Genomic DNA, 15,000 nt, shown 5'->3' on the forward strand with positions numbered 1-15,000 from the left:
ATTTTATCTATGTACACACATTGCAGCTTTCTGCTCAGGATAATGATTTAGTGCTGCAAAAAATATATCGGTTTCGGAAAAGAGCAATTTCTGAATATTTTCCAACTTTACTTTCCAGATGTTGAGGGTTTGCCAGAGGAACTGCTGTGTAAGATCTGCATGGATAGCACGATAGATTGCGTCTTTCTAGAGTGTGGACACATGATTGCATGTACACAGTGTGGGAAGCAGATGGCGGAGTGTCCAGTGTGCCGCCAGTATGTGGTGCGTGTTGTGCGTACTTTCCGAGCTTAAGGCAGCCGGCATTTATTAGCAAAACCACTCTTTGGGGCCTTAGTTGATAGATAAGTGGAGTTTTTTTTAGATCCAATAGAATTAAAACTTCAAGTGTTTAATTAGGAATTTCTGAATAAGAAAGTTTTTTCCTTTTTATTTTTATTTTATTTTCCCCATTTACTAGAACTTCCACCAGGATATTTGATGTTAATTGAAGTTATGAATGTACAGGTATTACTCTGTGCTGGCAAAGATATACCTGAATTAGGTCTAGGAAACTTTATTCCATGTACAACTTTATTTGCATATACATTATACATTGAAGCATAAGATTTACATTTCCTTGAATGTTTAATAACAGGTGATTAATTTATTATAGGGTCATAAGGAGAGGCTAAAGCATTTATTACAATTGTCTTTATGTACTTGTAGATACAAGGAAATGCATTCACAAAAAAAAGAAAATATCAAGTGCTTGTCAAGTGTATTGTTACATTATTCATTAAAATCAATAAAAAGGAGTTTTCACGAATACCTGTACTCTGACGATGCCATCTTTAGTTAAGCCCTTTTGTATTTATAAACTTTTAGGAGAATTTGAAAATTAGGAAAAATTAGAAGGGAATGGATGATGAAACAAGCAGAAAATTTGTTACAATGGTAAGGAAAAAAATAATAGTATTAATAAAGACATTACTGCTAAGAAGAATAAAGTTAATGGTTATTTTAACAAAATGATCATACACCAGACAAATAAATTCACGTATAAAGAAATTTATAACTAAATTCATTTCCAGCCAAAAGTTTGGTAATATACTTATTATTTAAGTTTGAATTGAAAGATTAATGTAGCCTATAATGTAAGGGGATCGTTGCTTAGATTTTTCTTTAAAAAAATTATGTTTGGAATGATTATAGAGACATTATATCTCAATTTGGGTTTCATTTGGTGAATAAAGAATTGAAATTTAAGATAAAATCATAATTTTTCTTGTTTGGTACACCGCATTGTCGGGCTGAAGGTTATCATGAGAAATGATGAAGTATGAAGAAAAATATCCAGTGATCGTCATTTCTTATCTAAAAGTTGTACCTGTGATTTTTTAATTCATTTAGATAATTTCAGAATTTGAGTTTGAATTTTCAAGGAAAGAAAAATTTTGTTTCCATTTTATTTAAAATATATTCAAGAAATTAAAAAATTCCTTGGTACCAAAAGTAGTATACTTTCTATTCTGCAAAATGCAGCGTAAATGAAGAGAATTGTACAAGTATATACGAATTTATAAGCGAAAAGAATGAGAATAAAAAAAGGCAGTTTAATAGTTACGTCAACCAATCAGATGTAGTGGTGCTCTATGTTGCTACGGCTTGCATGTTCATGTTCGCCATAGTGTTGCCAGATGTTGATTGAAGTGAAATCTACATCCATATGGGGTAATGAAAAAGGCCACTTTGTCTATTTTTTATTATTTCCCTACCTATTCCCTATTTTCACCAACTCCATCAAAATGATTTTGTTTTAGAAAAAAAAGAAAATAAATAAACTAAAAATTAAAGTGACGGTCCCCTTAAGTCATAGCTTATGTCAGTCTTGGTGGACAGATCCAGAAGCGGGTATTTTGAGGAAATGATAATAATTATGAAGTTAATAGCAACAGCAAGATATAAAACTGAAGTAGATACAAGTAAGCTTTGTTTGCTCGTTTTTGTGGATGAGAGTTGAAAAATTACTGCAATTTATTGATTAGTTTCTATATACAGTGTAGCTGCAACTCTGACAAGATATAAGGATTAAGTTAAGAAGTTGTGTTGAAGGAATAGTGGTTGGTAAGAGATTCTTTTTTATTTTTCTTATACAATTTTCATTCACCTCTTTGTCTGTTCTCTCTTTTCTCGTTTTCTTCTCAGATTCTTTGGGAAGTGGTTTCCCCTTCCTTATTTTTTCTGTCTGATTTGTTGTAGAGAATTTACTTTCAAATCTTGTAAAAAGTTAAAACAAGTCTCTCTCCAAGTTTGTTGCTAGTGTTGTAAATGTATTTCATATGGTGGAAAAAAGAAGTTATTTGCCATTATGACTCTCAGAATATTTCTGTCCATCCTCTAAATATAGTAAATCCACTCAATTCTTAAAGATTTCACTCTTTACTCATATATCTTTCTCTTTTTCCAAACTAGAACTTTTGACTCATCCAAGGTCTATGTCGGATTCCAGCCTTGTCTAAGATGAAAGTAAGAAGTCTTTCGATGCTCACGTTTTTTTCAAACTTGATTTCTCCTGGTTCTCAAAAAGAAGGTTCATAGAGATGATACTCTTTTCAACTGCACGTTACAGTCAATACTCATTTACAATTGCTAGTGTCTGCTAGAGGTAGGTATGAAACTGCCCAAAACTACCGCATCATATTATTTTTATGGTTGAGACATAAGAGGTGTGGAAAAGGGTGTGATCTTTTATTTTTCTTCATTCTTTCCCTCTTTATTTTCTTTCTTCCTTTTCCCTCTCATTTTCCTTCCTTTTTGTCATTTATTTTCCCTAAAGAGGGAGTCCAATTATACTTCCAGAGGTTGGGCAATAAGGCCATTGGTTCCTCTGTGAAAGTCCAAACTCTAGTCTTTCCTGACTTATTGTTTCGTGTGTCCTTATGTTCTCGGTTGTTTTGGCATAATGTTTGTATTGAGTTTGGGAATGCCAAGGGGGTGGGGGGCATATATAAACCCAGGATATTGATAAAAGGTCATTTTTTGATGTGGATTATTGATTGATAGAAGGAATATGTAAGAGAAAATATTAAAGAAAAACGTAATTCACTGTATATTTTTTACTATTACTATTACTGTTACATACTAGCTGTATCTTTACCGGTGCTTGATGTTCAACAGCTTCCAGTAAATAGGAAAGCCAAAGTATATGGAGCTTGTAATTTTTGTGAGTCCTGGTGATTCTAAAGGCTTGTACGGTCCTATTTTACTACGTTTGGTCAGAGCTTAGTCGGCTTCATAGTACGAGAGCAACAAGTGCAATCACAACGGAGGTGTAGAAGCTGATCTATGAAGTACACGACTTTGGTGCAGTGAGGCAGTGGCACTCCAGTTTGTCTTTGCACATTATTTATTATGATGTTTATGGTCTTATTATTTGTATTATTTTTACGTCATTGATGGTAATAATTATTATCATATTAATATAACCATTCAGAATGTATCTGTAAATGTATATCACAACCAAGTGCAGTCGCATTATGTTAATTATTATAAGTCAAGTAGTTTTAAAAATCTGGCTAGTTATAGTTACTCATATCTGCTTGTTCTGAAAAGAAAAACAAGTGTGAGAGAGAGAAAAAAAAGTATTATATTAAGCACAATTTACACATAATGATGTATTTACATGTCCATGTTTTCATCTGTAGTTGAGTATAATAAGCAAATTGCGAAGTCGCAAAAAAAAAATCACAACAGAGATTACAGGAATTCTTCATTTAGTGACCTTGTGAGAGGTGGATTAACTTAGAAAAAATAACTTTGATTGTCGCATATGTCTTTTCTCCGTTTTTTTATATATTTTGCACATGGTAAGTGAGATGATAAGATCTAGAATCATGTGGAAGCCAAATTTCTAATTTTGCATGTGAAAAATTGTACAGGTTAAAAATAGTACAAGTATTTTATGTTGATTATAATTTTTTCTTTTCTTTTCATTCTTTCTTCCTTTAATTTTATGTAGATAATTTCTCTCCCTTAGAGATTAATCATGAATATATTTTTCTTTTAGGCTTGTTATAAGAAAACACGCAAGGTTAACCTGGGACATAATAGATATAATAAAAAGGCAAGGAGAAAGGCATTCAAAGCATTATGGTCATTACTTTTCTGTTCTCTTTGACTGGATATATTGTGCAATGATTATTGCTTTGTCTTGTATGTGGTATATTTATAACTCTGTGGGTGTTATAGTCAAGTATTATGTGTTGTGATATTTTATCCCAAAGACTGAAGTGCACCTCAGTGTTGTAAAAGGAGGTCGGAGGATTCTGTTTTAAGTTGCTTTGCCACTTTATGCTGTTGATATGAAAGAAGAAACTGGACTTCGGTGATGACTTCGGCAAATTCCCTCCGGTGAGGTCTGTATGGGCCATGCTCTTGGTATTTTGTTCAGAAAAGAGGCTGAAATTATGAATGTTATGAAGTGATTTTATCATTGTCATTTTATTGATATATTATATTATTATTATGTTTTTTTCTCATTGATATTTATATTTTATTATGGAAATACTTATTCATGGGATTATAGTATCCCCTGCTTGCATGGGCTCAGCATTTTAGTTGATTAATATGCATTTGTCACAGGTGTATCAGCAAGAAAAATATAACAGTTTATATGTCATGTACAAATCTCACTTTTTATTTTTACCTTATAGCTTGAATGTGAAGGTAATTTTTGCTGATGGTATTGAAGCTGTGATTATTGTAAACATAACTTGTGTATTGCATTTATATACTAACAACAAAAGTGTTTTTGTTGTCTGTGTTACAAGCAACCATTCTTTGTTACATTATTATTGTATTGGTATTTTTGTTATTTTGTTCCTTTATTATTATGATCATTATCTCCATTACATATTACTATTAATATTAATTATCATCGTTATTATTAATATTATCATCATCATTATGAACAGTTGATGTCATTTTATTTTGTTTTAGCTTTTCCAATGAACATGAATAATATGTTTTATGCAATCCAGGAATTAATTTCAAAACAGATTTCATGGTCAGAGCATGTACCAGCCAGTCATCATGTTATGCCACACGCTGTGACGAGATGGTAACGTATGAATGATGCCATTCTTGCAGTTACAGTTAGAAGATTGTACGACTGATAGGTGTTTGTATTTAAGATGAAAAAAAGTCTAGGATAGATTGATGTCCGTTTCTGGGATTTCACTTTTGATCGAGCCGTGTTACAAGTACCATGAATATTAAGATTTGTTAAATACAGATGGCCACTTCTTTTCGAATGTTGAAGAAAAGGAAGAGCAAAAGACTATATATAAAGCTTTTTGAACTTTTACTCTTTTGTTCATGATTATATGAAACTATTGTCATGTAATAAAGAGTTAGTTGGATGATATTTGGATTACAACAGGAGCTGATGTTGAGTGTTACTTTGTAGACCAAATGGACTGAATGTGATCAGTTAAGAGTATTTTATAATGATTTACCCTTTTGTCAGTATTTCAGAGGTCAAATTAAAGCATTTTTTTTATCCTTTTGCTGAGTGTCCCAGTATTATGGGATTTTATACTTTGAAGAATATTAAATATCAGATCCATATGCAAGTGTTAATTCTTCCTCCTCTAGAAATGATAGTGAATGGATGAAAATACTAACAATGATGAAATTTGTAAAAAGGAAAAGACCTTTATAAGGCTGTATTTCAGTCTATTCCATTTACATAAACAAGACCATAGAGAACTGAATTACTGCATAAAATGTATAGAGTTGCAATGAACAAAATGTCAACAGCTTCAAAGCTATACTTGCTGGTTCAATAATATAAAAATGTTAAGGCTTCAGTTTTACTAAAATAAATGTTTTTTATACTAATGGTACAATAGATTTTAATGTATCATGTTGAAGTGTGAAATACTGTATTATATGTTTTACAGTAAGATTATGATTATTACATTTTTTCATTATATTTAAGATATGCATGATCCCTATAACTTCAAGAATAATAGACTCATGAATTGTACATTACACAAAATGTATAGATAGCTGAAGAGTTAAGAAGCTCAGATTACAGGACACTTTTCTGCATGACAGAAAAAAACTATAATCGTTTTCTTTCTTTTCTTCTCTTTTCTTGAAGTCCATTTCTTTTCTTTGCTTGTCATACATTTCTCTCCTCCTATATTCCTAAATATTTGCTCATGGAATTTATCTACTGGAAAAGTATTACTTAAACTTGTATCACTTTAAAGTCCCTCCACTGGTATTTAGAAATAATGAATATAACACAACTATTGTAATAGATAGATGTACAGGTTTCTTCTTGTAATTTCAGAATAATATCCATGTAGAATAGTATAGGCTTAAAGTTTTCTTTGACTTATTTGGCATAACATTGTCAAAATTTTATGCTTTGTCTTTCCACTGTTGATGATTGAAAACTTTTTGATATATAGGTGTCAAGCCATGTAGATGCCTTTGATATTTATTCTTATATAAACAAGTATAATATTTGTTATAGTTTTTCACTCTTTACTTATATAAGTTAAGTTTTAAGTCATGTACATAATTGGTAGTATGAACATGCTACATGTAAAGTTTACATCATTTGGATCATATATTCCCAGCCTGATGCGTAGCAGTTAATGAATCCCACTCCTGTTCATAGAATTGCAATTTGTAAAATTCTACATAGTGGTTGTTTCAAGGGAAGAATATTTTAAATTCCATATAATTTTCTTACAATTTTCCATGTTCTGTACTCCATATTTCTTCAACACAAGTAAATTTTCATCCTAGCAAAAGATCAAAAGACTATTACAGTTATATTACTTATTCCTTATTGTCTGTGTTTCAGGTATTTTGAATAAATTATTTCCATTCACTGCTCTTGAAAACATTTTACTTTTATCCCAGGTTTATCACCTCAAAATCACTTCTTTATGTGATAGTAATCAGACTTTTCACTCTCATCTCCCAAATACAAAATATGCAAACCATTTGAATATGATAAGGAAGTACCATATATTACTTTCATATGAACTAAGAGGTCTTAAATACACATGTTGATAAGAATTATGCAAAATGATTAGCTGAACTTCAACATTTTTTGTATGATGTTGATTTCCACTTCAAAAACATACATATTTCATGAATAATTCCCCAGTGATGGGTACAGCTATAGCTGTCATGACATGTAAAGGTGTCATGACCCGCAGCAGATGTGCCGCTGTACACAGCTTAGGCCTAGCCACTAAGTCTAGACTGTGGCAAAATATTACATTACATACAAATCAGGCACAGTCACCACAGGGATAATGTTGCTAAATGACTGATGGTTCTAATGCAACAGAGGAAATGCATTCCAATCCTTGCAAGGTAAACTGAAGGAATACAAAAGATCAAAAGACAATTACCTAACCTAACCTAACCCTTAACCTAACCTAACCTAACCTAACTTTATTGATATTTGGATATTCTTAATACACCCTACATGTTAGCAACTATTTAAATGTTTAAATGTTAATATAGTATTCCTATACAATTGATGAGAAATTGGAATCATTTTACAGTAGTACTACCCAGATTGCGGCCCAGCTTTCTTCATTTATTACTGTACAGGCTAAACTCTCAGGTTATCTTCTCTTACAGTAATCCTAATGTGTGTTGTGGAAAAAAAGGATGAGTTAGGATAAATAATACCCAATACAAAAATCCTCACATTTATGTATGGAAGAGATATCATAAAACCAGAGCAGTCAAAATCCTCCGGCTTGGCTGCATCAGTTCACATTTTGTATACAATAAATCAGTCACCAAAGTACTACTTGTATTATGGCAATTAACTTTACAATTACCTCATTCCCACAGTGCCACAAGTCCAACCACTCAGTGTAAAGAGCAAACATGCTTCCTGTTATTTCCATATTTTCTTTTTTAAAAATGATTACTGATTAATATACTCTAAAGCACCATGTAATGATAAAACAGTATCCCAGATGAAAAACATGAAGCAACAAACTAAATGACATTCACACATTGGAACCTGAATTCTGGAATGCCACTTGAGGGCCAATGATGTATATATATATATGTATAGCAAGACTGTATCACAGATATGGACTGCCTAAAGAGATACATTATGTGGAATAAAGAGAGCAAAGAAACTGTACAAGAAAATATGCATCCAAAAGAAAGCAATAAATCATATACAGGTGCAATGATTTTTTTTTTAAAGAATAACATGTTTTAAAGATGTTTTTCAGACAAGTCATTTCCACAAAATAATACAAGAGGCTTATAAATCACAAAGCCTACACTTGAAATCAACTCCAATCATTTGTTCTTGAAACAATAAAACAGATTTTTACATGTTAGAGTTTCTTCAATGATGTGTAAATTTTCCACTTAACTGCATTGCTCTTATGACACTGTCTTGCTTCACACTCTTTACTGGCAATGTTCTGTGCCTTAAAGTAACATACACTGATTATGTATTACGATTATTGAAGTTTACTAATTGTAACATATGACACTTTATTAAGATAACTCTGAAGTGAAATTTAATAATTGGATACAGCTGTTGCTATCTTATATTGCACATGGAAGTATAACTTCATTGCTGAGATTGCTAGATTGTATTTTAAGAAGCAATGTCATGGAATGTGACTTCTAAAAACAAAAATATTGTTTAAGCTTTTCTTTTCACTCACATAAAAGCTCCATAATGAGGTATTTTCACATAATCCTCAAAAGTTTAATGTTTTTCTGGACATAAATGGATTATCTTGTACACATATAATATATATCTATATCATATTATATGTAATATAATATACATACATAATATATGATACATGATGTATATATAAATAAATAAATAAATATATATATAAGTATATGTATTCATCTATTTATTTATCTATTCAAATGTCTGGCTGTTTGCAGCTTGTCACATTATAACTCTATCTTTTGTACCAATACACATTTAGTAGTAGAAGTGAGAGATATAAATATTGAAAACCCTGATGACAAGTGATGACAAGTTTCATATATAGTCTCTTTGTAGAAGAAAGGTCAATAATAATATTGAAAATAGAATATAAAAGAATGAGGGTGTAATGTTTGCCTAATATGAACACCTACAATGCCACAAATGTACCTAATAAATTGAAAACACAAACCTCCCTTCAGGCCCCAATTAAGACCTTTGAGGAGGATCGGATTCCGGGTGTTTTATAATTAAAAAGTAGTAACAAAAGAAGAAAAAAAAAACAGAAATGAGAGACGAAACTCTTCGAGGTCATCATGTGTTATCTCCTCTCCTGTGCTTGGAGAGACTGAGCACTTCTTGGGCTCGGTCCTGCCACACGTTGGACTCCCTCTGGATGCGTTTCGTGTTGTTGGCTACAATTGGGTCTGCAGAGCCATAGTTTGGAGGGTTGCCATTCGGGTCGTAGCCCAGCACAGCCAGCATGGGTGCAATGTTGGCCATGTCTTCAACCACATCTTTTGGGATCTGGCCAACCCACTTGCTCAGTGCATCGAGGTTCACCGGCTTCACCACTTGGTCACTCGAACGCTCGACCCTGGTGGGGGTAGGGTAAGGGTGGTCAATAAATATTTTCATGTCATGTACGCTTATGCATAAACGGACACATTAGACAACCTTCTATTAGTAAAACACTCGGTATTCTACTCAGCAAATGATGCAACAAAACTGATTTATCAGGTATAATCAGCAATACACCAAACAGTTGTATCTCATAAGTTGATCCTTCAGAACAATTGCACAAAATATCCATCCACTCACTTAGACAGGGAGACTCCGCCTGGCTTGTTGACGAACTCCTCATGGTGCAGAACGGCATCATCCCATGGCACTTCCAGGAAGGTCAGGATCTTCTTCATCCACTCCTCAGGGTGCAGAACCAGCTGCTCGTAGTACACTGGTAAGCACCGGTCTGGCCCAAGCTCACTGCACTGCGTGTTCATGGTCTGAACGGCATTATTCCACCTTTGTAAACACTGCTTGTATGATGACAGGTCAAAGCCTGTGATTGTTACCTAAAACGTCATTGGGAAAAACAGCCGTTACATGCCTTTTAATCGTAACATGTCAGTTTTTCTTAAAAACAACACAAACGAATAGCATTAATCTAGTCAAGACAAATATTAGCAAATCACTTCAAGGAAAACATGTTTTCCTTCATCAAACATCAAAACAAGCAAAGTGTAAGAAACATTCATAAATATTGGCATGTACGTGCAGCAAACCCTTACAACACAGAACAAAACAGGACAGAGCAAATCAAAAGAAAAAAAAATTAAGCACAAAAAAATCACAGAAAAATATGTGCAACCACAAAGGAGGCACGCATGTCCAAAGGTGTTGTTCTCAGACTAATTGCTCAAAAATACATTTACTAACTGTTTTGTTAATTCAAACCTTCATCTATACCGTATGCATCTATATATTCCCATTAATGCACCCTATCTTAGGCAAGATGTGCATAAACATAAACATATCAATGCTTATATTATAGATGAGAGTGAAAATACACAAAACATTTAATAAACCTATTTACATGCGTTTGGTCTGCAAACATCTTTGGACACACATACCTTTAACTCGCAATCCTCACCTTCCTGGAGATGATGGAGTGCACAGTGGCCCTCCCATCTCGTACCATGAACAGGAACTTGGCATTGGGGAACAGTTTACCCAGATACGTGGCTGATTTGAGTGTGAATGGGTCTTTGTTGCACAGACGGGACGCGGGCTGGCCGTGGTTTACCACGATGTCCAGGATGAACGAGGAGATGGCTTCGTCCAACACCTGCAGGAGTACAGAGGGGAAGATGAGAGAGAGGTAACAGAGGGGGAGGGAAGAAGAGTGAAGGGTGTCGCCAGAAATGTGAGAATAAAGAAGAGAGAGAGGGAGGATGGCAAGATGGTAGAGAAGAGGACAGGACGGAAGAAGGGAGATAGGGAGGAAAGCAACAAGGAAAAGAGGGAGTGGGAGAGGAGGGGAGGACAGAATGGAAGAAAGGAAGGACAGAGTAAGGGAGGCAAGAAGGGATGGAAAGAGCAAGTATAGGGAGGGTGGGAGGGAGACATAGGAAGGAAAGAAAGGTGGGATGGAAGCAATAAATAAGAAAGGAAGGAGAGTGACAAGAAGCGGAGATGGGCAGAATGGAGACAGGACGCGAGATGCATATGGAAGATGGGAGCAAGACAAGAATGGAAAGAAGGGAGGCTGGCAGATGGGAGAGAAGGAGGGTGAAAGGAAGAGAGAGAAAAGGGTAAAAGGGACAGGATGAGAGGGAGGGAGGCAAAATGGAAGAATAGGGGAGGGAGGGATGGAGGGAAAAGGGAAGGAAGGAGTCAAGGAGAAAGGGAAGAAGGGATAGAAGATGGGACAGAAGGAGGGACGGAAAGAAAAAGAAACAAAAAGGGAGAGGAAGAAGAAAGGGATGGAGAGGGGGCAAGAAGGGAGGGAAGAACAGAGGCAGGCGAAAAAGGCAGGAAGGAGGAAATTCCCTGTAGGCTTCATACAACTTGTAATATTGCTTCCTGATAAATAGAAAAAAAAATATATGTAAAAATGTTCTGATTTCTACAATTTGCTTTGGAAGGTTTCTTATGCCCAAGGGAAGCTACTTTGTGAAAATAAACTGTCAAAATATAAAGGAAAATTTGTAACCCAAGTTTTCAATCCTTTCATATGCCAAATTTTCAAACAATAACTATAATAATAATAATAATAATAATAATAATAATAATAATAATAATAATAATAACAATAGTAATAACAACAATAATAATAGTAGTAGTAACAATAATAATATTAATAATAACAATAGTAATTATAATAGTAGTAGTAATAGTAGTAATAAAAATAGTAGTAATAACAATAATAACAACAGTAAAGACAAAAACAACAACAAAGAACCACCCACCTCGTCGGTGACGCCCGCCTCCTCCAGCCTCATGGACTCCTTCGGCGAGCGCTTCCACTGCTGCCTCATCTGCAGGATCCTGGGCACCACCCGGGTCTCCTCGCCGCAGCGGATGTTGGGGTGGGCGTCCAGCATGGCCCGGGCGAGGGTGGTGCCCGAGCGAGGCATTCCCCCGATGAAGATGATGGGCTCGCCGCGGTCGTAGTGGTGCTCGCGGCCCTCGCCGTCCGACACCGTGTGCTGCCAAGGGGGACGGGAGGCGGTGAGTGAAGGGGTGAAGGGAGGGGGGGAGAGTTTGATGGGAGGGGAAGAGGGGAAGCGGTGAGTGGAGGGAGGGGGGGAAGGAGTTTGATGGGAGGGGAAGAGGGGAAGCGGTGAGTGGAGGGAGGGGGAGAAGAGTTTGATGAAAGGGGCAGAAGGGAAGCGATGAGTAAAGGGAGGAGGGAGGAAGAGTCTGGTGGGAGGGGAAGAGGGGAAGCAGTGAGTGAAGGGAGGAGAGGGGGGAAGAGTCTGGTGGGAGGGGAAGAGGGGAAGCGGTGAGTGGAGGGAGGGGGAGAAGCGGTTAAATAAAGGGAGGAAGGAAGAGTTTGATGAGAGAGGAAGAGGGGAAGCGGTGAATAAAGGGAGGGACGAAGAGTTTGATGAGAGGGGAAGAGGGGAAGCGGTGAGTGAAGGGAGGGGGAGAAGCGGGTGATGAAAGGGGCAGAAGGGAAGCGGTTAAATAAAGGGAGGGAGGAAGAGTGTGAAGAGAGGGGAAGAGGGGAGGAGTTGAATAAAGGGAGAGAGGAAGAGTTGAGTAAAGGAGCGAGGGGAAGTTTGATAACAGAGGCCAGGAGAAACTTGATAAAAGGAGAAGAGGGATAACCTTAAGCAAAGGGGGCGAAGCGAAGTTAGATAAGGGGGTACAAGGGCACGGCTTGATAAAGGGGACGAGGGGATACTCTCGATAAAAGGGGAGAGGGGAAGAATTTCGTCACAGGGCCAGGGAAACGATTCAGTAAAAGGGGCATGGGAAAGAGATAAATAAAAGAGCGAGAGTAAGCGTTTGATAATAGAAAATATTTCGTAATGGTGTGAGGAGAAGTGTTCAGCAAAGAGCCGAGGCGAAGAGTTTCACAAGAAGGCGAGGAAAAGAGCTTCAAAAATGGGACAAAGGAATGGACATAATAAGAGATTAAGAGTCAAAATAAAGGAGCCGAGAAAAGACTTTATTGTGAGGGAACAGAGGGACGTGTTTCGTAAAGGCGCTGTCAACACTAGGACTTTTTCCGTCAATTTTTTCTCCACAATTTTCTGAAATTTTGTCCATTTTTGAGCGAATTGTCGATTTTCCAGTCAGACGATAATGATCGTTTCCGTCTGAAAACCTTTCCGTCAACTTTTACAGCCAAGCGTAGTCAAATCAAGAACTATATTCGAGAATGCTTTCCGTCAACTTTTACAGCCAAGCAGAGTCAAATCAAGAACTATATTCGAGAATGCTTTCCGTCAACTTTTACAGCCAAGCAAAGTCAAATCAAGAACTATATTCGAGAATGCTTTCCGTCAACCATTACAGCCAAGCAGAGTCAAATCAAGAACTATATTCGAGAATGCTTTCCGTCAACTTTTACAGCCAAGCATAGTCAAATCAAGAACTATATTCGAGAATGCTTTCCGTCAACTTTTACAGCCAAGCAGAGTCAAATCAAGAACTATATTCGAGAATGCTTTCCGTCAACTTTTACAGCCAAGCAAAGTCAAATCAAGAACTATATTCGAGAATGCTTTCCGTCAACTTTTACAGCCAAGCAAAGTCAAATCAAGAACTATATTCGAGAATGCTTTCCGTCAACTTTTACAGCCAAGCAGAGTCAAATCAAGAACTATATTCGAGAATGCTTTCCGTCAACTTTTACAGCCAAGCAAAGTCAAATCAAGAACTATATTCGAGAATGCTTTCCGTCAACTTTTACAGCCAAGCAAAGTCAAATCAAGAACTATATTCGAGAATGCTTTCCGTCAACTTTTACAGCCAAGCATAGTCAAATCAAGAACTATATTCGAGAATGCTTTCCGTCAACTTTTACAGCCAAGCAGAGTCAAATCAAGAACTATATTCGAGAATGCTTTCCGTCAACCATTACAGCCAAGCAGAGTCAAATCAAGAACTATATTCGAGAATGCTTTCCGTCAACCATTACAGCCAAGCATAGTCAAATCAAGAACTATATTCGAGAATGCTTTCCGTCAACTTTTACAGCCAAGCAAAGTCAAATCAAGAACTATATTCGAGAATGCTTTCCGTCAACTTTTACAGCCAAGCATAGTCAAATCAAGAACTATATTCGAGAATGCTTTCCGTCAACTTTTACAGCCAAGCAAAGTCAAATCAAGAACTATATTCGAGAATGCTTTCCGTCAACTTTTACAGCCAAGCAAAGTCAAATCAAGAACTATATTCGAGAATGCTTTCCGTCAACTTTTACAGCCAAGCAGAGTCAAATCAAGAACTATATTCGAGAATGCTTTCCGTCAACTTTTACAGCCAAGCATAGTCAAATCAAGAACTATATTCGAGAATGCTTTCCGTCAACTTTTACAGCCAAGCAAAGTCAAATCAAGAACTATATTCGAGAATGCTTTCCGTCAACTTTTACAGCCAAGCAAAGTCAAATCAAGAACTATATTCGAGAATGCTTTCCGTCAACTTTTACAGCCAAGCAGAGTCAAATCAAGAACTATATTCGAGAATGCTTTCCGTCAACTTTTACAGCCAAGCAAAGTCAAATCAAGAACTATATTCGAGAATGCTTTCCGTCAACCATTACAGCCAAGCAGAGTCAAATCAAGAACTATATTCGAGAATGCTTTCCGTCAACCATTACAGCCAAGCATAGTCAAATCAAGAACTATATTCGAGAATGCTTTCCGTCAACTTTTACAGCCAAGCAAAGTCAAATCAAGAACTATATTCGAGAATGCTTTCCGTCAACTTTTACAGCCAAGCATAGTCAAATCAAGAACTATATTCGAGAATGCTTTCCGTCA

The 15,000-nt window shown here is 36.0% G+C and overlaps 2 protein-coding genes across 12 annotated transcripts in view; one reads left to right on the forward strand and one right to left on the reverse strand.

Annotated features, from left to right (window-relative positions):
* The window catches only part of LOC113819336 (E3 ubiquitin-protein ligase RNF34), a 43,795-nt gene extending 38,187 nt beyond the window's left edge, over positions 1 to 5,608 (forward strand). For all 10 annotated transcript variants that reach the window (XM_027371578.2, XM_070116596.1, XM_070116594.1 and 7 more), the window contains exon 6: positions 119 to 5,608. In XM_027371578.2, coding sequence (XP_027227379.1) covers positions 119 to 294 — 176 coding nt within the window. In that variant the 3' untranslated portion in view covers positions 295 to 5,608. The remainder of the gene's footprint in view (positions 1 to 118) is intronic.
* A 2,108-nt stretch (positions 5,609 to 7,716) lies between these two features.
* The window catches only part of LOC113819337 (integrator complex subunit 11), a gene marked incomplete at its 5' end in the record, with an annotated part of 28,687 nt that continues 21,403 nt past the window's right edge, over positions 7,717 to 15,000 (reverse strand). For both annotated transcript variants that reach the window (XM_070116590.1, XM_070116589.1), the window contains 4 exon segments: positions 7,717 to 9,596; positions 9,821 to 10,074; positions 10,653 to 10,847; positions 11,971 to 12,210. In XM_070116590.1, coding sequence (XP_069972691.1) covers positions 9,314 to 9,596; positions 9,821 to 10,074; positions 10,653 to 10,847; positions 11,971 to 12,210 — 972 coding nt within the window.

The sequence above is a fragment of the Penaeus vannamei genome, chromosome 39 (assembly GCF_042767895.1).
Source record: "Penaeus vannamei isolate JL-2024 chromosome 39, ASM4276789v1, whole genome shotgun sequence".
NCBI lineage: Eukaryota > Metazoa > Arthropoda > Malacostraca > Decapoda > Penaeidae > Penaeus > Penaeus vannamei.